The sequence below is a fragment of the Eublepharis macularius genome, chromosome 14 (assembly GCF_028583425.1).
Source record: "Eublepharis macularius isolate TG4126 chromosome 14, MPM_Emac_v1.0, whole genome shotgun sequence".
Taxonomy (NCBI): Eukaryota; Metazoa; Chordata; class Lepidosauria; order Squamata; family Eublepharidae; genus Eublepharis; species Eublepharis macularius.
This window is the reverse complement of record NC_072803.1, coordinates 20,790,022-20,817,014: the sequence shown is the minus strand read 5'-3', so window position 1 is coordinate 20,817,014 and position 26,993 is coordinate 20,790,022. Positions and strand designations below refer to the sequence as shown.

At 44.2% G+C, this 26,993-nt stretch overlaps 1 protein-coding gene across 1 annotated transcript in view; it reads right to left on the bottom strand.

Annotated features, from left to right (window-relative positions):
- Positions 1 to 1,202: 1,202 nt before the first annotated feature.
- The window catches only part of PKNOX2 (PBX/knotted 1 homeobox 2), a 370,783-nt gene continuing 344,992 nt past the window's right edge, over positions 1,203 to 26,993 (bottom strand). Inside the window, exons 11-14 of the mRNA XM_054997769.1 lie at positions 22,688 to 22,807; positions 10,893 to 10,969; positions 8,157 to 8,335; positions 1,203 to 5,290 (exon numbers count right to left, since the gene is read on the bottom strand). Coding sequence (XP_054853744.1) covers positions 5,052 to 5,290; positions 8,157 to 8,335; positions 10,893 to 10,969; positions 22,688 to 22,807 — 615 coding nt within the window. The 3' untranslated portion in view covers positions 1,203 to 5,051. The remainder of the gene's footprint in view (positions 5,291 to 8,156; positions 8,336 to 10,892; positions 10,970 to 22,687; positions 22,808 to 26,993) is intronic.

Here is a 26,993-nt window from a genome sequence, read left to right as displayed (position 1 = left end):
GTGGATCTGCTCCGTCCTTGGAAAAGAACAGCTCTTGCACTCATAAGAATGTGTCACTCCAGAGTCAGAACTTGAGGTATGGCAGGGACGACCTTCTGACCTCACATGAGTGGCTCTTCCCTATACCCTTTATTTTCTGGAGTTTTGGTCCGTGTTTGAATTCTACGCCATGCTTATTCCAGATTAACTAAAAGAGAATCTCTGAAGTTATTGCCAAAATTAGAGTATATGCTGTTTGCTGCTGTAGCCTTTTAGTATCTTAACTTTTTGCCTCTTCCCTCCTCATTAGGTACATGTATGTGTATATTGCTAAAAACAGTTTTTGAGACATCCTGCTATGATTGCATCAAAGTTCTTGTTCTGCCTCTATTGACAGACACCTGGGCCGATTCCAGACGGCCCTCCCCACCCCGAAACGTTGCACGTTGTCGCGCGTCATCGCGTGGAAAACGCGAAATATCACGTTTTCTCGCGCAAAACTCGCACGAGAAAACGCAATATTTCGCGTTTTTCGTGCGACGACGCGCAACATTTCGGGGTGGGGAGGGCCATCTGGAATCGGCCCTGGATTCTTGCTAGGGTTGCCAATTCCAGCTTGTGAAATTCCTGGAGATTTGGGGAGTGGAGCCTGGAGAGGGCAGGGTTTGAGGCAGGGAGGGAACTCATCAGGGTATAATGCCATCGACTCCATCTTCCACAGCAGCCATTTTCCCCAGGAGAACTAATCTCTATGGCCAGGAGATGACTTGTAATTCTGGGGGATCTCCAGCCGCCATCTGGAGGCTGGCAACCTTACTTTGGCCCACGTGTAAAGCACTGCACCTCCATATCCTTATGCAATAATATCAGAAAGGCTGGGGGGCGGGGTGTTCTGTCAATGCACACGTGTTCATTGTTAATGGGGAGGGATAAGGAGATGCAAATGGACAAAGGGAAGTGTAGGTGCTTGCACTAGTACGCCACACAAGAAATTAAAGGTGTTAGCAATGTGTAACACCTTGATTCCGCTTCAGGAACAAGAGCTGGTAATCCAGGGAGAAATGCAGATAACGCAAATTCAGAGGCACCCGGATTCTGACATGTGGCCCTCTGAGAATGGACTCTACCTGCGTTGCAACATGGGCTTCCTCAATGGATTTGGGTTACTATTTATTCTTTATTCCTAATCCTTTGTATAACAAGAACATATAAATAAACTCACAATAAAATACAGCTGGAAAATCTCATCTGGTAGCACTTTATAATAAATGGACATGAATACTAAATTACAATGATTTGTTTTCTATGAAATTACATATTACATTCATGCCATATCAGTATCCAGAATGGGCTTCCAGGGGCCCACTGATATTCTGATACATTCCCAAGGAATTATTTGTTGATTTCAACCCTTAATGTAAAGCGATTCATTAAACCTCTCAACTCCTCTAAGAGCCAAAAGGAGGAGAAAATTGAAAACTGTGCTTCGCGAGAGACAGGAATTTTTATAGGAAAATAAAGCTTCAAATGTGGAGGAAAACAGTAAAATGGGCACAGCCTTTGCCTTGGAAGTTCAGGATTTGTTTGGATGAGGCATCAAGGAAGGTGCGCAAAAACTGTTAGCAAGGAGGGCGGCATTTTTGAGCGAGGAAGATACACCTCCCCAATGAACTTTCCTTTCGCCTTGCAAAAGGAAAGGGACTTTTCTTGTAGCTACAGTATCAAAAGGATGCATTAAAAAAACCCCAAAAAAGTCCCCTAACAGAATTGATAACACTGACAACTATAAATAAGATTATGGGAGTTTCCCATCAGCTCTGCTGGCCCATTAAACACCAGCTCTTTTCAGGTACATTCGTGTTGGGGGACATGGGAAATCCTGCTGATCCAAAGGCCCCCAACGGCTGCTCTCGAGCTGATAAGTAATGTCTTCCTTCTTTTGGGGAGGTGGTACTGGAGGTTTTTTTTTTTCCTGAGCACAATGTACAAAACAAAGGAAATAAATTTAAGTGACAGAAGAGACAACAATATCTCTAAGACCATTCTGTCTCTGGCTTGAAAGGGAGGAAGAAGTCCCAAACAGCAGTGGGGAAATGATCTTGTCATTTGGCCACAAGCATTTTGGAAGCAAGATGGCTATTTCAAGTCACAACTGACCCCCCCCCCCGCCACTAGCCCTATGGAATGCTGGCTGTGTGCTGCTTCTCCTTTCACAAGGGGGCTGCTGTTGCCATGGACTGCAAAATTTGGGAACAGCTCTTGATATGGTCACCGACTCACCATCCAGTGAAATGGTGTTTTCTGGGAATAGCCAGCCCTAAAATTTCTTGTTTGGGAGGCCCTTTTTCAATATACTCAAGCGTAAAGGTTCATATACACACAAGAACTGACTCCTCCAGTGATGGGAGGGTGGACTATACCACTCTAGCTTGCATGTCATTTTTTAAAATGGGGGGGGGGACCCTCCCACATCAGGTGACGTTCTTTTCTTATCCTCTCACACTTCTTGGTAGAAGCTATGATGGTGGGGCAAAAATAAGCAGTGGCCTGCATGGAAGATTCAGTCTCTCTAGGGTCTCCCCACACACAGACACACTCTGGGACCTGCTCTGTTCATTGGGTTGAAGTTTTCCTACTAAAATCAGTAGTGGATGAAGCTGCCACAGAGACATACCCTGAGTGACGCATTTGAATTTAAAAGATCTTTGAATTTTCTTGCCTGCATGAAGTTGAGCGTTCATTTTAGTGGAGGGACCTGATCCAAGGACACGTGTTGATTGGCTCAAAACTAGTAAGAGATGCTGGCCTGGGCAGGAATGCTCTGAACGCTGGAACCTGGAACAGCTGGCTGGATGGGATAATTGTGTGGATTTGGGAGGATGACATTGTCGGGCAACTTTGTCCAGACGTGGTCTCTGCACAAAACAACCCCCCAAATTCTTGCTAGCACTTCCCCCAGATTGTTCACTGATTGTTGAAAGGGGGGGGGACCCAGTTTGTTAGACTCTACCTAGTTTTCCATATTTGGAAACTCAGATAAACTAACATTAGACCATCTATCTACACCACCCTTGAGATTCCAGCCCTCCCTGATGATGTTTGTGAAGCGTTTCATAAGGCATGTTTTAGAGTTTTAAATGTCAGCCACAGGCATAACAACTGATCCTCCTTTTGTCATATGTTCCAAAATGTTTCCATGCTCAGAGCAAAATAACACACACGATCTTCCAGCGTAAGAGTGGCTGGGCTCCCCAGGAGGAACGTGCAGGTGCCATATTTCCCTGTGGCAAAGACAATAGACTCCTTTGTTGGCCTTAGACCTGCTGTTTGAGATGGCGGGGGCATGTGTACATGTGCCTAAGGAAAATGGCTGTTCAGATACGGGCCATGTCTAATCACAGAGGTATGGTGACTAGATTGACTGGATTTAACAGCTACGTTGCTAGGGATTTTAATTTGAATTAAAAAACCAATAGTTTATTCTTACATACCATGTTCAGCAGCTCTTTGGGGTATGGTGGGAAAATATGAAACATGAAAAGACGGTCTTAAGGCTATGTCGAACTATTTATGCGGATTGGTTGATTTCTTTCTTCCCCTCTCATGTTAACAAATGGACAAAACAAAAATGGTCTGAGGCAGTGTGGAGAACATAGCGCAATCCACATGGCAAGTTGCTGCACCTGATAGGCTTACCATCTCATGCCAGTCACCCCATTAAAAAGAATTAAAGCACCCCCTACCTGATGACTCTAACATGTGCTCTGGCCCTTTGTAGCACTCGTGAGGCATGGTGACAATGGGAAGAACTGTTACGGATCTAATCTCAGTCCTGAATGGATAAAATGCACCCAAGTTGAATGCTGTTTCTTGGGGGTCTTGCGGATCTTTGGAGATGGATGTTCTCAGAGTGGCTGAGAACTTCATGGGATAAAAAGCTGACAGTGCAGGGAGCTCCAGGGACAGGAGATAACAAAAAGGCAATTTATCTTACCCTCTGTCTAGCAATTCTGTTTTGCTCCAGAAACCTTTCCTTAGTTTGGAAATCCGAGAGATCTCTGGGCCAGCAAAGACATCTTATTTTGCCAACAGGTGGAAATCTGAGCCTGCTCATTCTCAACTAACATATAAAAAGCCATAAATGTTACTTTTCAATGTATGATCCTCTAAACAATTAACATAATTATTCAGGGGCATTCGTTCTGGGTATGTCAACTCTGTAGCAGGGGACCAAACTAAACGTTACAATTCGGGCATTCCATTTAGAGGCCTAAAGCTTTGCTCTTCCCCAGCAAAGTGGGTCAAGCTTGCAGTGCGGTACGGATTGGTTGCATTCACTGCAAAGTATGGCCCCTCTCTAAGCTTTGGGATTTAGACACTGGCTGATGAGAATTCTGAAGACTTGGAACTGAGTTCTTCAGAAGCAACCGCGAGTCTACTTGGGTCCAGCATTAAGCTCTCTCATGGGTCACTTTTTAAATTTTTGCACATTTGCAAACTTTTGATATTTCCCCCCTACAGCTAGATATTTATAACTGTTGCAGTCTTTTACTTTCATTTTTTTTAAAAACCATCAATCTTTTCTCTCTTTTTTGCATCTATAAATCTCTCATAAAAGCAGTGAAAATGAAAACAGACTTGCCTCTCAGCTGCATGTCACAAAAAGGCTTTGCATTAGAACATCCATAAAACATTCAGTCATACAGAAAACGGCCTTACCCTAAAAACACTTCTGTTTGTTATTATCAAAAACAAAGTGGGGGAGAGAGGGGAACAACTGGCCACAATATGTGCCTTGTAAACGCGTGTCCTTCACTTAAATAATCACTTGGCACATTTTGGCATGTCTCTTAAATGTGCCTTCGTGTCCACATGGCTGCAACCGAGTACAAGCAAGTGGGATGCTCAAGAAGGGTTGTCCTCATTGAATCTGAACGATGTCTTTAAAGGGACATGGAGCTCAGATGGTAAAAGTTCAGGCTCTCTCTACAATTCCTCAGGCCAACAATTCAGGCAAGCAGGGCAAACAGCTTCTCTGGAGGCATCCAGCTCCACCGACAGACTGTAAGTTGCTACTCAAGTGAGTCACTGTGCTCCAAGCCAAGGTCACTAACATTTGTTGTCTGGAGCTCTTCAGTATCCTCCTCCAGCTCCTCTTCTTCCTCTTCTTCATCTTCCTCCTCCATTTCATCCTCTTCTTCATCCTCCGTCCCATCCAGTGAGTCATCGTGAGCAGCCATCATGGCTTGCTGCATAGCAATGGTGGCATTATCAGAAGTGAGAGACTGCAGGTTGTCCATATTTATGGAGCCTAGAGCAAAAGCAACAGCTGAACTTAAGCGTTCCAGTTTACCAGAGAGTGCAGTATGTTATTTATCCATTACACTTCAATCCTACCTATTCTGTCTGAATGTGCACTTACAGGCCTAAACCAGCTTCAGAAAAAGTCACCTTCAAGATACATGGCTAGTGGCTTTCAAAAGGTGTCAGAGAGAATCTTGGAAGCTTATGGACTCTTTAGTTAGAAGACCAGAAATGGCAGTTAATAGGGTTGCCAGCTTCCAGGTGGGATCTGAGGAGCTCTTGGAATTACAATTGATCTCCAGATTACAGCGATCAGTTCCCCTGGAGAAAGCGTTTTTTCCCCTCCTCAAACCCTGCTCTTCCCAGGCTCCATCCTCAAATCTCCAGGAATTTCTCAATCCAGAACTGACACCACTACAAACCAGCATTCATGAAAAGTGCCTTGACCATCTCTTGCCACAGTCTGCAGATGCAAGGACATGTTGGTGTGTTTTGGCGCATGCTCAGTTTACATAAAGAAGTTCTCAACACTGTTGTGCCTGGAGGCACTTAAGGGATTTTAAGAAAGGGTAATAGGCAGTACCACAAAATTGCTGCCAAGGGAACAAGACTTGTTCCACAAAATGGCTACCATGCGTTCAACTGGTCAGTTGGTATGGAACAGGACTTCTATTTACCTGCCCTGGGTGGGAATTTACTAGCATTAGCCCCAATTTCCCACCTTCAGGAAAAAAAGTGGGAGAAAAAATGGCCCACTCATAGTGACACTCTAGAAATTTCCCCTAGCCTCTATGGTAAAAACCATAGAGACTAGGGACTGCAGCCTTGAGCATCACCCAGAGGTGAAGTCACTTCCTCCCCAAACAATGCCCTCCCTAGGCAATTCCCCCCAAATCTCCCAGCATTTGCCAAGATAGTATTGGGAACACTAGTAGTGGGAGTGACCAAAAGCTCCCAGTCCCCCCCCCCCGTTCTAGCCAAAAAAACAGGAAACACATCAGTGGGTACCATGGCAACCTCAGGGGTGATCTTAGCAATTCTGGGACCCTGGCAAAAGTCCAGGATGGGGTCCAGAATCTCTGCAACCCCCATGCTATGCCCACCATCACAACCCCTCTGCCAGTGCTACCCCAGACCCATGCAAGGGGCAAGCCTGGAGCCAGCTGCTGAGAGGATGAGCGCATGCCGCAGCCTCCAAAGTAGATACTGAGGGAAGAGAGCGTGGCAGCTTTACTCAGCCTTTTGGCTGTTCCAGTCCCTGTGAGGGCATGTTCCACTGCTCCTCCCTTGCAGGCTTTTTCTGTGGCTGCTCCCCAGTTACGAAACAGCTTCCCAGGGGACATGAGAATATTTTCATTTCTCTTGAGGTTTCTTAGGGCTTATAAAACAAAAAACTTTAGAAGAACCCTTGGCCTGTCAAGACAATTGTTCTGAGGGAATCTTGAAAGCTCTATTGAATTTTATCTTTATAAGGTTTTTCTGTTGGTTGTTTTCATTTGGTTGTTTTTAGAATTAGGTTATCTTGTACTGATTTCATTGTTGTTATGCTTCTTGTCTCCCTGTTAACTAGGAGGAAGCTGGGCTTATATCATAGATATTTCAAATAAATGAATTTATGTTGATGGTGTTCGTGTGTATTCTCAAATGCTGATGTTAACATGAGCAGCCTGAACAGGCCAGCTTAGCCCAAGCCATCAAACTAGTAAAATAGTAAAGAGTCCAGTAGCACCTTTTAAGACTAACCAACTTTATTGTGGCATAAGCTTTCGAGAACCACAGCTCTCTTCGTCAGATGCATGATGCACAGTTCTCTTCATCAGATGCATGATATTCGGGGCCAACCCTAAGTAGGGTTGGCCCTGAGTAGTACTTGGATGGGAGACCACCAAGGAAAACAAGGGTTGCTATGTAGAGGCAGGCAATGGCAAACTACCTCTGCTCATCTCCTGCTTGGAATATCCTGTTGATGGGATCACCATGAATTAGTTGCAACTCAAAGGAATGCCCATTTGATATGAGGTGGAGAGAGTAAGCTGTCTGCCCCTATGTCAAATTTCTTTTCAGTCTAATCAATCTATCCAAGATCAATTAATGCATACAATTAATCATCCTATTAACTCACAATTTAGGGCTGTTAAACCGGCGGGATTTTTTACCTACACACAACAAGAAGGATCAGTGGTAGGGCGCCTACATGGCAGCGTCGTATGTTCAAGAAGGGATTCTAACCTGGCTAGAGATTGAGTGGAATGCATCACCATTGGGTGGCAGCTATTCTGGGCTAATGATAGAACCAAAGGGTTTGTTCTTGTATATGCAGTACAACAGACAAAGACAAGCAAGCTCTGCCCCCACAAGGCAAAGAAACTGTTTTACAGTAGAAGATTCCTGCAAATTATCAGTACTGCAGGAAATGAAAGGTCTTGGAGGAAGAGAACAAAAGCAAACTTGAGGCATTGGTAGGGTTGCCAGACTTCCCTTGTTGCTGAGGGGCAGTGGGAGAACGAAAAAACACGAATTGGCAACCCATATGCCATGACACCACTTACAGGGAAAACCTGGAAATGACATTAGATAGCTCTAGGAATTGCTGGAAACTCTATTTTTGGGTGATTCCTAGAGCTACATGATGTCACTTCCAGGTTTCCCCCAGAAGTGACGTTGCAGCACACAGGATGCAGCTGCCCCCCATGCCCTAACCCTAACCCTAAAGCTCCCAATAGGTTCCAGGCAAGGCCTGGCAACCCTAGGTAGTAAACCAGATTTGAAAATGGCATCCCAAGAGAGTGATCAGCCTCAAAAAAAGGTGGAGCAGTCAGCGACTGTATTGGCCAAAGCCACTTGAATCTCCGGACCCAAATGCCCATTCTTACCGTCAGGATTAGTACCAGGGTTGCCTCCTTGCTGCTGTAGGACTCCAGCAGCAATAGAGTTGGGCCAGAATCTCTGAGTGGGCCGGTGTTGGGACTTGATCTTCTTTGCTTTTGGAGCTGGATCAGGATTGCTTGCGTCAAGCATGGGCTGCAAAATACGTCGCCGGGCATTGATAAACCTTTCCAGAAAGAGAAAAGGAAAAAAAAAGAGTATGGAATGATGAGTTTATTCCCATTTCCATGTCACTCAGTTTCAAGCAACATTATTTAGAAAAAAATCCCCAGCCTTGTAAACAGCTGCTCATACCGGATGGAACTAGAGACCAGACCCTCAAAGCCTCTTCCAGCTTAGAGACCCTCAATCTGTACGTCCCATGCAATTTTTTCCCTGAGGTTTGCTTTCTAGTTGCCTTTTTGTTTTTTTCAGTTTTCTACAACTCCACAGCCTTTTCCATTCTGGGCCCTGTATGGTTCTTTATTTCCTCTGTTCTTGTCTAGTCAGACAGGTGCTGGGGCTTATGCTTGTCTGAAAGCAATGCCCTCTGCCAACCCAGTCTCATGCTGCCTAAAACCAGAAAAATAGGAGCCAGACGATGGGTTGAGGCTCAAACTGACAGTTTCTGAGCCTCCAGAGACAAGGGGACTTAAAAGACAGTCTGTTTGATGGGGGAGACACACTCATTTCTATGCTTGTCTTGGGGCAGCAAATAAAAGTTTCAAAGGTTCCTGCTGATAAACAGTCAGCAGATGGAGCTGTGTGAATAATTTTCATAGCAAGGTAAGTTTTTGCTTCATGCTGGAAAAAAAAACATTTTATATTCCAATTCCAACTATACGGATGCTTTCATATATCACCTGATGCAAAGAAATTACAATAGACAGCAGTGTGTCTTTCTGAATGTTGCTAATACAATACCGAAAGTGGAAGCCGTTTCAAAAATCAAACTGATATTCTGGATCATTGACGCTCTTTCATAGATATTGAAATTCAGTCACTGATTTTTAGAGATTCTTGCCTCTAAGACATCCAAATGATGTGAATCGGTCATTTGAACCTGGTAATAAAGGCCTAGTCTTGGTAAAACCCAGAACGAGTAACGTAGCCAGCCAGTAGGCCATTTTGAGAGGCCTAAAAGCATTTTTTTAAAAATGCTTAGGATCTATTTGTATCCAGTGTGTGTGTGTGTGTGTGTGTGTGTGTGTGTGTGTGAGAGAGAGAGAGAGAGAGAGAGAGAGAGAGAGAGAGAGAGAGAGAGAGAGAAAAGCAGCAATCTTATATCCAAAGGCCTGGGAAAGGTTTGCAGGGAAGAACAGTTGGGTAGTAGAAGGATTTACCTCCCTCCTATCCATTCTTTTCCCTCACAAATGGTCCTTCCCAACCTGCTTTAGCAGTACAAGGGAAACTACACTGGGGCTCCTATGCAAAGAAAGTTTAGCTTCAGGTAGGGTTTCCAGGTCCAGGTTGGGAAATTCCTGGAGATTTTGGAGAAGGAGCCTGGAGAGGGTGGGGTTTGGGGAGGGGAGGGGCCTCAAAATGCTATAATGCCATAAAGTCCACTGTCCAAAGCAGCCATTTTTTCCAGGGGAACTGATCTCTGTCACCTGGAGATCAGTTGTAATTCCAGGAGATCTCCAGCCACCACCTGGAGGCTGGCAACCCTAGCTTCAGGGGAAGGAGAGAGGGAAAGAGAACAATGGAATTCTGCCTGCCAAATAGAGCCGGGGAAACTTGCACGGCCTTCAGTGTTTTTAATTCCCCCCCCCATTATGCATATGAAAATAAGCCTTACGGTGATAAGAATCAACACATCAAGTCAAACACTGTTAATATCAGCAACATTAGTAAAAACCTCAATTAAAAATAATTAGTACAAAGACATATGACATGGTTAACATGAAAGAATTATGTAATGAAGTATTTTGGGGACCAGCAGTCTTCTGTAGGTTGATGTTTGAGCCAGTGTAGTGTGGTGGTCAGGGCTTTTTTCTGGGAAAAGAGGTGGTGGAACTCAGTGGGTTGCCAGCACAGGACCACACAATGACGTCACTTTGGGTCATCTGGAACAAGGGGGGAGTTTTTTAAAGTTTAAATCGCCCTCGGCAAAAATGGTCACATGGCTGGTGGCCCCGCCCCCTGATCTCCAGACAGAGATGAGTTCAGATTGCCCTCTGCGCCAAGTGGCGCGGAGGGCAATCTAAACTCCCCTCTGCCTGGAGATCAGGGGGTGGGGCCACCAGCCATGTGACCATTTTCAAGAGGTGCTGGAACTCCGTTCCACCGTGATCCAGCTGAAAAAAAGCCCTGGTGGTGGTTAAGAATGTCAGAGAAGCATTTCTGAGGCCTGAGTTTAAATCCTCAGTGGATGATCTGGGGCCACTCTGTCTTAGTCTAACCTTCTTCATAGAGGTGTTTGGCCTCCAAAATGGCAGAAGGATCTATAGACAGTGCCCAGAACTTCTTGCAGGAGGGGCAGGATATAGCTAGATCAGGTTTAAGTTGGAGGTGTGCCTAGGGTTACCAACCATAGAATTACAACTGGTCTTCAGACAACAGTGATTGGTTCCCCTGGAGAAAATAGAAACTTTGGAGAGTGGACTCTATGAGGTAGCATAGAATCTAGAAGCAATGGAAATACTAGAGTGACATCATATCCGCATCACCCCCAGGCATTTCCCCAAACAGATTTGGCAACCCTAGGTATGTCCCCTCTGCCCCCTCCACAAGGATACACTCACCAGTTGTTGACTTGTAAGAGCGTGAGGTTTGTCTGTGCTGCAATCTGCCTCTTCTCGTCCTCTGTTGGGTAAGGGTGCTGAAAAGAGAGAAGGACCATTGTCATTTGCTTGACATGCTATTGGTGGCGATTATCCTGAGCTCTTCCTAGCGGAGGAGATTGGAAACACTGCAAGGATGCTTCCGCTGTCAGCTTCAGAGAAGCTCCGCTAGAACAACTTCTGTTCAGACTCTGAACTTCAGAGGCATTTCCCTCTCTGTCTTGTGGAGGAACTAGAAGCATTTCATGTTGATTTCCAGACCCAAATTTCTCTTGCTGTTCCTTATGCCTGGGAAAAACTGAAGAGGCTGTACACCTATCAGACCAACTGCATTTTCAATATATGTCAAAGAAATTAATAACCTCAGGGAAACACATTCAGAAAATGATCAGAGGAGGAGGAGGGAAGAAAGGAAGAGGAGGGTTGTGACATAAGACACTTCACAGTGATATGTTCAGAAGTAATGAAAAACAAGTGATAGCAATGTGTCTGATGGAAAGAGTTATCTCCTTCATTTTCTAGTGTGAGGCTCAACAGCTAACAGATTTTATGGCAAACCATAGGTCACCATTCTCATCTGGAAAGGCAAACTATGGTTTGCCCTTCCTCTGTAAATCAAGGTTCCAAACTGAGATCAAACAGTGGGTCAGAATCTCAGGTTTCAGGGCACAGTATGGCTTTCCACAAACCTGAAAAAAGCTAAACATCTAGAAACTTGTGAGGGAAGCAAAGGGAGACAGTATGCAAGCCCCAAAATTGCCCACAGCAGAAAATGATAGTTTGTTGCAGCATCTGAACCAAGCCATAATACAGTGGCTAAATGTGCAACCTGTTAGCCAGCAAGTTCCTGGCTTAGTCATATACTCTCACAGCGGCCTTACAGAAGCCAGTCTCAGTCCCTCACCTGCACTATTTTACAGAATTTTTGTAAGAATGATTGGAAATATGGTATGCAGTATGGTTTTCAATGCTCCAGAAACACCATTGCCACGTCTTCTTATTAGGACCAACCCGCCTCACAAATGTTCAAATCAGTAGCTCTCAAACTGTGTGTCAGGACAAAAAAGTGGGTTGCAACTGTCCCACAGGTGGGCTAGGAGGGAGGAAGAAGAGGAATAGGGTGAACTGGGAAGGGAGGCATGAGAGCGATCTGGGTTTGGCTTTGCGTAACTTACAAAACAGCTGTGCATTACAGCTACTTGCTCAGTAATGTTATGCATTCATAAAGTAACCAAGAAAAATAAACTATAAATGTAACCAATATTAAACTCATGTTCCTAAATTTTATGCCAGGGAGGGGGAAAATACAGCAAGTCCTGAGAATTATTGTAAACTTAGAAGTGGGACCTACTGCAAAAAGGGCAAAGAGCACCGGTTCTTTAATGATAGCTTCTTCTAACAAAAAATATCCTGAGCTCCCTCCCACTAGCGTATTACCAAGTTTTTTTTCTGTCGTAGAAATAGAACATGGGACAGGGAAGAGTGTCAGAAACGAAACTATAAGCTGAGCTGCACAGAGAAAAATCCTATAGAACTAAGCGGGTTTTTTTTCATTTTAAAAAATCTAGAGCAGATCTTTTTGTGTTCTTTTCCTGCTTCTTCTAGGAGATATATGAGCTGCTCTGCTGCACTGAGCTCTCGCTCATGTTGGAGACCCCTGAATTAAATGATTTCTCAATATCAGGCCATTTTAGAGATCAGACAGTAGAGGGCAGCAGCAAGCTGTCTTGGCAGTGGGAAATTGGACAACATGCTGTAAGCGTCATCCTTTGCCATACAACAAGGAGAATATTGACTTACAGGAGGAAACTCATGCAGACTTTTGAATCACACAAGTTGACTCTTTTCTTCCTACTATTTTAAGCCATAACATCACCCAACATGAGAATCTGGGAGCCAGAAACAGGTATCTCAAGCAGCCCCAATGGTTATTTTCACACGCCCTAAAAAAAGCAGCGCTCAATAATTCAGAGACCTGATTCCCAGCATTCAACTGTGTGGCTTCTCTGCATTTTTACAGACTTCCATGGAGAGAAGGCAGGGAAGCCGCCTGTGTCCGGATAATGCCCTGTTGAAAAAGCAGAGCCACCCATTCTCCTGTCTCCCAAAGACCAACCTGCATGAACCAGACCACAATGTTTCTCAAGTACACAACTGCATTTGTAGGCCCTGCCTGTGCGACATTCATTAGAGTGCTAGAGAAATGCATCCCCATTTTAAAGCATGTTCTGCCTTTGGCAATCTAGCCCTCCATTTCGCTCCCCACACAAAACAAAATTAGTCATCCAAGATGCAAAATAAAACCCAAATCCAGCGGCAACTTAAAGAGCTTTTGTGAGTCATAGTTTACGTCTTCAGATAGGTGAAGGGAAATCATACTGGGAAACTTATAAGGAAGATATCAAGGGAACAGAGGCAGAGAGGCCTGGTATGAATTCCACCATTAGTGTAAATTCTCAATGTAAGGGGAAAAGGGAGGAGCTCAGGTAGAAAAGTCACGTATGAATCCCACCGTAGATCAAGAGAATTAGCAGTTACACATAATGGATGACAGACCAGTCAGAGGTTCAAACTGATAAGAAAAGTGATGAAGTAGGATAAACAGAGCCCAGAACTACTCAGGGAGAAGTAGCCTAAAGTTTAAGTGAACTGGATGAATCAGACCGTTTGTTCTTATGCCAGCTCAAGGCTGTTACTTCAGGGGGAGTTTATCAGGCCACAGGGGTCCACTGAGATTGTCAAGGATGTGCAGATATGGGGGGAAGAGGATGCTTATGAACTGCTGCCCCTGCCTGCTACCTCTGCCCCCATTCTCAGCTTCAGCACAGATGGCACTACCTACTGAATGCCACTGTGAACACATGAAATCATTCGCTCATCTAGGTTAAGTGAGTCTACTCTGACTGACAGCGGTTCCCCAGGGTCTCAGATTCAGGGGTTTTCATATCAACTGCCACCGGATCCTTATAACTAGAGAGGCTGGGGATTGATCCCGGGAACTTCTGCATGCTAAGCAGAAGCCCTGCCACTTAAGAGTCTCTCTACAGGAGACATCTTGGCCCGTTTTTGTCAAGTGTAAGGAGATGCAATGTTAGCCAGGAAGCATAGTTTAAAAAGACAGAACAGGCAGAGATTGCTCCTCAGAGGGTTTGTTAATTTTATCTTTGCCTCCTTGAAGGCTGTGTCAATTTCACCTCTCCAGTTTAAAACTGTGTGGGATCACAACCAGAGGGGAGCGAGGAATGGAAACGGGCTGGAGCTGCCTTCCAGAGCTGAGCTTGTTTTGGAGAGATTATAATGGGCTGAAGTTTCCCTTCTGGTATTTCACAGCCCCTTCACACAGCCTTTGCCCTGCCGCCGGCTCTGTCTTTTTAAACTACCTTTCCCGGCTACCATTGCATCTCCCAACACGTGTTGTTCACGTGTCAGATACCTCATGTAGAGAGACTCTTAGCTATGAGCCCTTCCCTGAAGGAGAGTTTCCCAACAAGCTCCCTAGAGGCCTTTAGGCCTAACTGTACCATTTCTCCTCCAGGCCATTGCACAAACTGGCTAAGTATATTTTTAAAAAATGGTGGCTATTTTTGGTTTCACCTTATAGAAGAGCATAATTATGGCTGCAATAAGGGCCATGTAAAGACATAAGAAGAGCCCTGCTGGATCAGACCAGCGGTTCCCCTTGGCCAGCATCCTGCCTCACACAGTGTCCAGCCAGTTGCTATGGAGGGCCAACAACGGGGCATAGAGGCCGGGGCCTTCCCCCGGAGCTGCTTCCGGGCACTGGGATTCACAGATTCTGTCTGATCCCGTTTTAAAGCTGTCTGTGCCTGGGGCCATCAACTACATCCTCTGGCAGTGAATTCCACATCTTAATCACTCATATATAAAGAAGCATTTCCTTTTGTCTCCATGAGGCGGCCACAAAGGCAATAAATTCAGAACCAAGAGTCACTAGAAATGCAACAGAAGGCGGAGAATCTGCCCTGGACACCAGCTGTAGGTCTGAAGGGATGAGATCTTTGCCTTTTCTGTACGGGCCTCAGACTTTGCAGTCGTTTGCTTAGATCCCACCTTTGGTTCGTAAGCAACTTTTGCGATGCAAGCCTGAAGGGATTCTCCTTTAATAAAAGCTGCTCTTGATTTAAAGCCCCCACGAGAAGCTGTAACCTGTAAACTAAGATCTATAACAAAGTGATATTGGAGTAATTTTGCTTCACCGAGATGCATTCCTGATGGCTTATTTCTGGCTAAGCAGAAAAAGTGCTAATCGTGCATTCTGAGGCGTTTCACTGAAAACTATTGTATTACTGAACAAAATCAAGGACTGCAAACTGACAGTGGAGGAACCAAACAGTGCAGTCCTATGAGGAGTTACGCTCCAGTAAGTTCATTGAAGCCAATGGGCTCAAAAAGGGGGTTACTGTGCTTAGTTACAACTGCGCTGTGCAGTACGTTTGCCAGACTGAGACCAATGCAAAAAGCCTGATATAGCTTAACAGTAAAAAAAGTGTGCTCTAAATAAGCCAGTAGTGGGAATTCATCACCAGCCCTCTAGTTTGGGGTCATCTGAAGGCTGACTAAAGGGTAAATTATTCTACCTACGGAAGGCCCAGCAAAATAAATTTAACTGTGGATGAATTCCAAGGTTTTGAAAACCTTGAGATGATATTTCCCTGTAAATGCTAATAATGAAAACTCACACGAAGGGCATGAAAGGATTTGACAGACAATACTAAAACCAACTACAAGCATTCACTTGTGTGGGGGGGGGGGAAGTGTCCACGGGACTTTTGTTGTTTTAAGGCTGTTAAGCTAAAATCTTTGGATCCTGGAGAAATCCTGAGTGAGTTCCCATCTGGGATTGATATTTGACCTTGGACAATCCAAAACCTGTTTTTCTGACTCAGTGAAACCAGAATAACAACCTTTACTTACCTGATTGACTTAATTAGTTAGTTAAGTTAGTTAATGGGCAAGGTGCTTTGCAGATAGAAAGATTTATTGCTCGGCTTCCTCCCTGCAGCCCAGAGAAGTGAAATGTAGCATCGTAAATACAGCACAAAATTCCTTTCCTGGCAGATTGACTCAGCTGCCTTTTATAGAGAGTGGAGGTGAGGAGCGGTCTCAAAAAGCACCCGTGAAGAACGGAGCTAAGGAAGCAAAAGGTGTACTATAGAAAGGCCGAGAGCTGATGAGATGGGGTTTTGATGCTAGGGATATTCCAATGATGTTCTTTCGCTAGTTTTGTTTCTAGTTATTTAAAGTGCCATCTCATTTGGTTCTTCTGGGTAGTCTGCAATGGCTAGAGGAACTGGGAGCAGAGCTGTGGGGAGCTATATGAACTGCATCAAGAGAACACCTGTCTTCATTGAGAAAACGGAGTTCATTTTCCATGTGATGCTTGAAGCATGGGCAGAGGAGCAGAAGGGACGGGAAGATGGGGAGACAGCAGAGGGTGAAAACTAGTGCCGTCACCCTTAAAGAGATCTGAATTAATGGTATGAGTTTCAATAGATTTGTTTATTTCACAATCAGAGCTGCTTAAGTCTCCATATAAACCAGACAAACCCATTCTAGAAGAAAAGGCATACTTTGTTTTTAAACGATGCACAAATTTAAAGTCTACTGCCTAGTTAACTGGGAGGGGGCCCTCTTTTTAGTTGGTCAAAATGGTTTGTGTTGATTCAGCAACCGACTAAACCAGCATCCTTACTGAAATCCAGTTTGTGCAGAGAAAGCAGGAGGATATTCTTTATTCATATAACAACAGGAAAGTGCACGGTGTTTGCAGAATACAAAGGGAAAGTCCCTGCCCTGAGGAATCTGCAATATCAGACCTGACATGGGAGTAAGCAACAAAATGAACGGGAGGATCAATGGGAGGGGGAAATATGCTGGGTTAAGCCACGAGGATGCAGCAAAGACTCTGTACAGGTTTCTACACTGCCCAGCGCTGTCCCTAAACAAATGAAATTGTATACAGTTGCTTTTTATTCAACACTATTACATAAAGGAAATAGTATTTCTATGTGCAATCTTATTACTTGACTTGATTTAAAAAGGATTTACAAACTTACAGACTTGAAGAAAATAATTCACATTATGATCTTTCATGACTACAAGACATTTTTGTTTCCTTAAAGGGCTCAATCACAGTGTGAGATCCAGGACATCGCCAGTGAGGTCAGGGCGCTAGTCTTGTCTTGCCTCCCTCAGCGAACAACCAGAGTGGTGCTTCAGCATCCCCTCTAACAACCACAGGGATTCCTGAGATTTGTCTCACATACATAGCCCCATTTCTTTTGGCCCCATTATGGAAGGTGGGGTTGGCTAAGCACAGTGGGTAGGAGGGCAGCCAGCAAAGCATGCGACCCTTAAATAACTTCACTGGAAGCTTTAATGGCTGGATCAGTTGCGGTCCTTAATGTTTGCTCTCTTTGCAATTTTGACTGCAGCTGCAATTTCAGTGGCCTTCTTTGCTTTTGACCTATTCAATTTTAAATTGCCCCCAAACTGTACGACTGTGGCAACAAGACCAGCGAACGATGTAAAGAGCAGCATATGATTTTCCAGGAACGTTGAGCACTTGTGGAATTTTATGGGCAAATTAATTTGTGATGTGTTGTTCTTTAAACGTCCCTTTGGACTGGCTGCCCGGTGAGAAGACAAACTAGAGAGAAAGGAGCGATGGTTGCCACAGTGGCCCGAAAAAGGCCACCAGATTGATTGCTAATTTAACACGTGCCCCCGCCCCAAAATCTGAACACGAAAAACATTTGGATTCAAAACGGCACCATAAGTAAACCCCAAGCTTCAGGGATAATTGGGACAAGCAGGCTGGAAGGCCCCAGAGTCTCTTTCTAACAGTACTAATTGCATAAATCTGTATTAATTGCTATGTAAAATGGTGCACAGGAAAATCTGCCTGGGGCCTTTTAATTCTTTTGCAATTGCAGCCAAATGTTGTGAAGAATGACGTGACAACTTGGTCCTCAAGAAAACGATCACTGCAATCCTAAGCAGAGTTAGGTCTATTGCAGCCAATGGGCTTAGAAAGATGTTAACTGTGTTTAGGATTGTATTGTATGAGTCATCGACAAGGATGCACCATAGAAAAATCACACCTTTCTCCTCTGCTATTAATGTACTTTCTTTGTCTAGTCCTGCCTTGGTTTTACAGACCTCCTAAAAGAAGAAGCTGTCACTGTGTCTTTAAAGAATCCTGCATCAAAGAGGAAAAATAATAATTCCCCTGCTGGAATAGATTGGCTCATCTAATTCAGCATTCTGTTTTCAACAGTGTCCAAGCAGACAGCATTGAATGCTCCATAGCAGGTCATGGAAATGATGGCCCTCTCTCGTTGCTTACCCCCAGCATCTGGTCCTCAAAGGTATACTGCTACTGTCTTGGATAATAGCTGATGATAGACCTACCCTCCATTCACATGACCTATCCTTTTAACAGTCATCTTGTAGCCTGCATTCTGTAAGTGAATTGTGTGCATCTTGTGAAGGAGCACTTCCTGCTTTGGGGCCTAACCCTACTGCAAATTCATTTCATTGAGTGACCACAAGCACTAGTGTTAGGAGAGAGAGAGACAAGAAGTTTCCTTCCCACAACATCTGAAATTTCATCTGTCGCTTACATTCTCTCTCTCTGGTCATAGATCCAGAGGAGTTAGCCGTGTTAGTCTGTAGTAGCAAAATCAAAAAGAGTCCAGTAGCACCTTTAAGACTAACCAACTTTATTGTAGCATAAGCTTTCGAGAATCTGATGAAGAGAACTGTGATTCTCGAAAGCTTATGCTACAATGAAGTTGGTTAGTCTTAAAGGTGCTACTGGACTCTTTTTGATTCTCTCTCTCTCTCTCATGTAAGCACACGTTTTTATTGTCATTGCATCTGCCTTCAGTTTACTTTTGGGAACTGCAATGTAATGTTCTAAGTGGACTGTAATGATACCCGTTTCTCATTTGTGGAGTTTTCTGTGCAGCAAAGTAGAATTTTAAAAGGCTGAATCTAGAAACTGGAGTTTAAGCTCTATGATGAATTTAAAAGGTGAATTTAAAAGGTGACTTGTGTAACAACAACCTACTTGGGCATCAGATGTTTTAAGCATGCATTAGCTGAGGGGAATCAGTGAATCTGACAAGTTATATAACTGAGTCGACATGGCAAAGAGTTTGCAAAATGCTAACATTAAACTTGAACAGTTTTGTGTAGTGGTTAAGAGCGCGGGACTTTAATCTGGAGAGCTGGGTTTGATTCCCCACTCCTCCGCTTGAAGCCAGCTGGGTGACCTTGGGCTAGTCACAGTTCTCTGGAGCTCTCTCAGCCCCACCCACCTCACAGGGTGTTTTGTTGTGGAGATAATAACAACATACTTTGTAAACTGCTCTGAGTGGGCATTAAGTTGTCCTGAAGGACGGTATATAAATTGAATGTTGTTGTTGTTGTTGTTAACAGAGGTGGCTGCACTATAGTATACCTCCAAGCCCAGCTTTCTGGCTGTTTCCAAAACATTGCTGTAATGATTTCAAGAAATGGGTGCATGTGTCTTTAAATGTTTGGTGAGATAGGTGAAGAGTGGGGGTGAAAGAGAGAGATGAGTGAGTGATATGATTGGTTGATGACAGAGTGGGCGGAGTGAAGGCAGTTTTCAGTTATTGGGGGAGAGAAAAAAGATTCAGTTAGGGCAGGAGAGGCGAGCCGTGTGCAGCCTGAGGGTGTTCATGTATTTGTGAGGGAAAGGCAACCTGAGTGGAAGCCTGAACTGAGTGTGTCTGTGAGACTATATATTCATTCTGTTTGAAGCAGGCAAACTGTGTGTGCGCCTGAGAGAGAAAGAACTGAGAGTGAAAAGAAAACAGGCTAGCTGTGTGCTGTCTGAGGAGTTCTCTGTGAGGGAAATATAGAGCCTAGAGAAAGAGGCTAACTGTGTGTGAAGCCTTACAAGAGATCTGTGTGAATGAGTTGGGATGAAGCAACTAGAAGAACTAAGAACGACTTTTATGTAACCAATACGCTTCTTAAAAAATAAACTTTTATTTTGTTTTGTTATATCCCAGAGTAGCAGTCATTGTTATCTCCCATTCCTATCCTCAGGGCCACATAGAACCACGAAGGAGCCTGACGCATAAACACGTTACCAAAGGGAAAACTTAAATAAAATATATTGGAATTTAATATTCCTGGTGGCAGCTAACTACCCAGAGGGTGTGAAGGGAAAGATTAAAGCAAAATCCACCCTAAAGAAAGTGAAGATCATAACAATTGCCTTAAGATTTCTAGTCCTTTTAAGGAAAAATAGAAACATACAAATAACCAAAAGGAGGAAATTATAGGCAGATACAGCTAGATCCATCTCCAGTTGATCACTGCCTAAGGACCCTCAAACCAGGCGGCTGAAAAACACATCTAAATTAGCAGACCCAAAAGAGTCAAGGATTCTGTCTCCAATACATGACTGCAGTGACAAATAAGGACTCGTCACCCCAAACTTATTATACCTTCAAAAAAGTTAGGTAGAAAATCTCTTATTGTGGATTGGTGTGTTGAACACAAGATGTTTGATAAAATCAGGATTTTTTTCTGGTAGATGTAAATGTTCCAGTCTTGGTCACTAGGTGGCAGACGGAGTCCTAAATATGTGTCAGCACTGCCAACATTGCTAAATTTCCCTCTATCTAAAGATTTTGCAGAAACATAGTTGAAGGAGAGAGGGGCTCTCCAATTTACAATAATTTTATCTTTCGAATATGCATATTTTCATGTGATTGCTACATAGACAAAATTGTGATTAAGCAGCGGGCTTTTTTCCTCTTCTAATTTCTGGATCAATTGCAACATGCTTTTGTCTGCTTTTTTGTGGCTGACCCAGAAACAACCAGGACACTTATGCCGCAACAAAGCAAAGTGGCTGAAATGCAAAGGAATGAGCAGTTTAAACAGCTTGCTTGGTGCCAAAGTGCCCAACAGGGTCAGTTGGGCACTGGGCTTCCTCTACCAGCAATGCTTTAGACATTTAAAAAGCGCCAGATGGTTTGCTTGCATGGGTGTTCTGGGTCAGCATTTTATGAATCAGCTTGAGTTCAGCAGAGATCTTCCTCTCCTTCTCCCAATAAATACTTCATTAACATTTTCAGTGCCCATATGATTATGCCTGCAAAAACGTGAATTTGCTTTGGCCTCATTTAGAGTTTTTTATACCACTCGCAAATTATGAAGTTGTTGGCTGAGATTGAATTTGGAAAGCTAACACTTAATCTTATTACTGCAGCCTTCTCCCACCCACCACCTCCATTCCTGGAAATCATGTTCTTTTGGGTCAATGGGTTCGGAGACTGAAAAAGGGGTGGGCATCATTAAAAATCACTCCATCCTCGCAAATGGAAAAGCTATCAGAGGAGCTGCTATTGCACCAAGGGAATGGCAACACAGGATCCAAAATTTAGAGCTTAGTGCATTTTTAAAAATCTGTCTTGTGAAAATCAAATATGAGCATTTCAACCTCAAACTGAATGTGCATAAAATTTGCATTTGAACTGCATGATCTCTCCTTTAGGTCAGGGTTAGGGTGTCCTTCTAGTTGCACGACATCTTTTATAAACCAAGGCAAGTAAACAGACCAGGAGATTTCTTGGGACCCTGGAAGGCCACGATGGCTGCCCGGTGACAGTCTATTTGGTGGCTTACAAGTTGTGCTGGCTTGCTTCATTCTGTGACAGCTGCTCCCTCACACTTTTGGCTCTTGTTCTCCATCCCATTCTGGTACTCTTAATACTTGTTATTAATACTGCTAATGGAGCTGAGCTGAAGTATGGGTACATCTTGTAAAAAACTTCATCCCCTAGGAAATGATCCCTCCTCTTTTTTTTTTGGAGAAAGGTCTTGCATTGGGATGAAATGGTTTGCACACATCCAGAATGACATAGGAAGTACTGCCCTCACTATGATATGACCCATGCATGATGACAGTAGTACTTCTTATACATACTCTTGTTTTGCCCTGCAGAAGCCAAAATATGGTGGACATTGCCTATGTGATCCCTGATTGGCTGAGATCATCAAGGTAAGAAGCCCGTGTTTAAAGTAAGCAAAAAAGTGCTGACAGCACAGGTCAAGAAATGAAGCTGGTGCAGAATAGCGAGCAAAAGAGGGGAGTGAGGAAGGAATGCCCACCTTTCATCCAGGGCTTTTTTTCTGGGGAAAGAGGTGGTGGAACTCAGTGGGTTGCCCTCGGAGAAAATGGTCACATGGCTGGTGGCCCCGCCCCCTGATCTCCAGACAGAGGGGAGTTTAGATTACTCTCCACGCTGCTCTGCAGCGCGGAGGGCAATCTCAACTCCCCTCTGTCTGGAGATCAGGGGACGGGGCCACCAGCCATGAGACCATTTTCAAGAGGTTCCGGAACTCCGTTCCCCCGCGTTCCAGCTGAAAAAAAGCCCTGAGTAACTCTAGTTGCTAATGCTTGCTATGTATTAATCACTGCTCTGAGGGTTTTGACAGGTCCAGAGGTAGTAAGGCACAACATGATGCTAAGGCAGAGTTTTAAGCACTGGGCAACAAGGTAAAGACCGCCCCATTGCATGGCTTTAAACCTTCCTTCGGTCTCTCTTGTGAAGATGTTTGTGCTTACCCCAGATAAGCAAAGTGCTTCATAAACAGACAGTGAGAATCCTTCAGACCAGCCTCTCCTTAACGGAGAATGATCCCAAGGGGTTAATCTCTCAGACACACTTGTTGACTTCTCTCACCATAAGATGCTGAAAGAGCCAGGAGCGCATGATATTCGTGGCATGCTTCGGCAGGACTCCCCGTTTGTTCTTTGACTTTTTATCTTCACTGTCAAGAAGAGAGGTCAGGTCCAGGTTAACCTACAGGGCAGGGGAAGAGAAAGAAAAGCTTAAATAACAATGCAGGTTAAAAAAAAAGAAGCCGGGTTGCCACGGTAACACAGTTCACAATGTCGGCCTGATTTCACGGTGGTTCCATGAGGCTACGCAGCATTGTGCTACTCGGAGTGGCAAGACCAAAACTATCTTAGGAGGAACCATAATGTGCCTTTGATTAAAAACAAACAAAAATCAGCCCCTCCTATATATCTGAGGGTCAAACTGAGTGAAATGCTGGAAGATTCAAGAATGGATGGTGGGGGCGGGGGTGGTGGTGGGGGTTGAATCAGGGGCATGGCCTCTGTGCTGTTTTTCCCTCTTCAAATTTCCCAACCACAAATGTTGCCCTATTCGGGGAAAATGTTTAGGAAGCTCTATGTGTTCCCCTCAGTATTGCAAATACCAGTTTCAAGGAATCACCTGAAGAAGGGGAAAGAGAATAAATTCCCAAGACAAAAAAAGGGGGGAAGGGGGGGGAGGAGATTTTTTCCTATGTTTGATCCACTGACTTTGGATGGGCTTTGCCTGAAGTTCATCATACTTGACCTTTGTGCTACAGTGAAGTTCATCCTCATCATAGATGAGGGGAAGTGACAGGTAGCTGTTAGGCTTAATTTGAGTTAAGCTCAATAAGGCTCACATCCAAAACTTAAATTCAGCGCCTGGAATCAGCCCTGGAACATATGAACTAATCATAAAAGAAAGAAATCATTTGATGATCTATGAGAGCTAGAATATTGGACTAGATCTGGGGAGACCAAGGATCAAACTAGACATGATAGCACGCTCACGAGAAGCCTGTGGCCATTTTAAAGTGATTTAAAAATGCCACGAGGGCCTGCAACACGGTGGGTTGAAGGGCTTTTCTTTCCCACGCTGCGACTTATCATGTGCCAAAATGGCTTCATCCTGGCCCCTCGCAGCTCTTTCAGTACTTAAAAAGGCATGGAGAGGGAAAACAAGAGCACCACACTGTGGGTCCAATCAGGCAGCATGTTGTGGAGATCAGTGGGCTGCAGTGGATAGGGAAGCAGGAAAGTTACATTCCCCTGATGAACAATTTAGTTTGCATCCAATCCACTAACTAAGGCTTGTTCCAAGATATCGGGTTTGAGGCAGCACTTCGAGATTAGTGGCTCATGCGGTTTCCAGGCAGGCTTGAATTCTGCTGCCTTCTCCTTTTAAAAATTAACCATTATGGCAAACCTTCGGTATCAAATGACCCTCTCCACCTGCCCACCCAATATTGTCCCAGGAATACAGGTTGTAAGGGCTACTTCTCATGTCACATTTTTTTAAAAAGTGTTATTTTAAAATTGAAATATGTGCATGTGTTCGGAAGCACGCATCCTGAGAAGCCATCAGGGAACTAGGCTGGGCTGCAGATTCCTGCTGAGCGGCAAACTCAGCCTGAAGTTCTGAACCCATAAAATTGCCTTATCTCAAATCAGACCAGTGATCCATTGAGTACAGAACTGCCTGCTCTGACTGCCAGCAGCTCTCCAGGACCCGTGGAAGAGACGTGGCCTTTTCCAGCCCTGCTTATGGGAGACGACAAGGATGACTGTAGGTTAACCCTATTTTTAGCAGATAATTACAAGTTTTCAAGCTGGGAAAAAAAATCAGAACAACTGGTCATCAGTTGTCAGTGTAGCACTACTCACAGATGCTGCCAGCTCCATCTACACATCACCAGGGCCATTTCCGCACGGCTTACCTTCCCTTGGAACGACCCGGAACATTGCACAAAAAATGCGGAAGATCGTGTTTTCTCGCGTGAGATTTGCATGACATCGTGCAAATCTCGCGCGAGAAAACACTATCTTCCGCATTTTTTGCGCAACGTTCCGGGTCATTCCGAGGGAAGGTAAGCCGTGTGGAAACGGCCAAAGTCTTAAGGGGGGAGGGTTGTTGGGGGAAGTACAAGAGGATTTTGTACCCCATGTGCGACAGGAGTTTTGCATCTCCCAGACGCACACTGGCTCTTTTCTGTTTGTGACCACAGCAGGCAGGGAGAAGTGGCTGTTGCTTCCACCACTACCACCCCACTGTTTTTGCATCTTCAAACTATTCCATGGAACTACAATTGGCCATGTAAGCAACGTGCTTTTTCCAACAGAGCTAATAGCAGCTCCATGGGATGGTCTGTAGCTGTGAGAGCAGCAGGAATGGAGGGGTAAAGCTTCTTCTCCCTGTGTGCTATTGCTCCATTTAGGGACAAAAAGATAGCCTACCCTTGACTTAGACAATTCCCAGTTCACAAAACAAGTCCTCCATGTAACCCTTGACCACACCAGCCTCCAAGGACATACACATAGGAACTCAACAGACTTGCCAAGCGTGTGAACCAGCCTTCAGCCCTTTGATTTCAATGGCACTTACTTCCAAGAAAATAGCTTTTGAAAAAAATAGCAGCCTTAGTCATCTCCTTGAAGTTCTTTTTTAAAATACCCTTTGGTCTATTAATCAGTTTAAAAACGCACAATTCTCAACAGGATTATTCTCAGGACAGCAGAGAAACATCCTTTAAAAAAACAGCTGATAAAAAGAAAAGAAGATGCAAAGATCTCAGGAAACAGAAAAGAAAGAAGTTTTAATGAGGTTGCAAGAAACTGGAATCTGAACATCAAGTTAAAAAACACGCACACACATTTTTTTTTAAGGTTCTTCATAAAAACATTTCTCCTGCATGAATTAAACATCAGGATGGCAGCCCTGTGTCAGGTATAAATGATTCCCCCAGGTGCCGCTTGGGATGTACTGCAAGGCCTAGGCTGAATAAATTACCCAAGCAATACAGAAATAACATTAGGAGTGCTTGTCCAGGGCTCCGTTTGTGGCACAATATTCCCAGCATACTTGTATTCCAACAGATCTGATCAATTTCCCTCTAAGATCTGAGCTAGCTACAGCTTTTACACATTAAAAAGAACGGAGGTGCAGGTTTTGTTTTTCTCCTCCTCATCCCCACACAGAGAACTGAGAGAAATGGTGAGAAATCAGGGGATACGGCAGCCCTGCCAATGCCTTTTTTCCAAGAGTTTTATTCAGCTTTGTAAAATATGAAATAATAAATGCCCTAGTGAAGGGAGAGGACCGGGGAGATTTTAAAAGAGCTCAGAGACTGATCAGGTGCGATTGCGGTCCCACCAGTGCTGACTCAGTAGAAGATGTCAGTATATCAATGCATGCCCTTAAAAAAAAAAAATCTTCATTTGTGTTGTAAGAACGGTATGATTTGCCTCTCATGAATATAAAACGGGGGAAAGAAGAACTGGGACTGATCTCAAGAAATAGGTTAGAATTTCCACGTGTAAAATTCAGATGAGGAAACTAAGAGGGAATATAGTTGTCTACAACTATTAAGATCATCATTATTCTTATGTCTTTATCTGAATTTTTCAGTCATCAGATTGATTTTAATGTCTGGGCTGGAGACCCAGGAGTTTTTGAAGAGGGCTGAAGGCAGTAGCATAGAGATCCAGGGCTTTTTTTCAGCGGGAACGCGGTGGAACAGAGTTCCGGCACCTCTTAAAAATGGCCATGTGACCATTTTCGCCAAGGGCAATTTAAACTTTAAAAAACTCCTCCCTTGTTCCAGCTGACCCAAAGTGACGTCATTGTGCGGTCTTGAGTTCCACCACTGAGTTCCACCACCTCTTTTCCCAGAAAAAAAGCCCTGTAGAGATCAGTGGTTTGTACATTCATCCCACTATTATGGCTGGATGTTCTTTTGCTTCCCAAGCTCTATCTTCTTTCCTGTGGCAGACTTGACTTAAGATGGGACTGCTATTTTCAGTGATAGCTCTGTGTTTGTCTACTCATCCCATTATTATGGCTGGGTCTCTTTCAGCTTCCTCAGGTCTTTATACATCTTTTTTCAGTGGCAGCCTCATCTTAGATAACCAGTTATCATAGGAATATTTGGCTGGCCACTGGTGGAAACAGGAAGTTGGACTAGATGGAGCTTTGATACAGCAGGGCTCTTATGAGCTGCCCTTTTCAGTTCCAGAAGCAGACTATGCAAAAAGGGGTAACAGCTGACTCCTGTTCTGATAACTAACCTTCCAAAGGAGCATGTTAACTCTCTTTGACATAGCATTGTCGTAGTTAGTGTTGTTTCACTATGAGCTCAGAAAGACAGATTTCTACAAGGGTGTTTAATGGT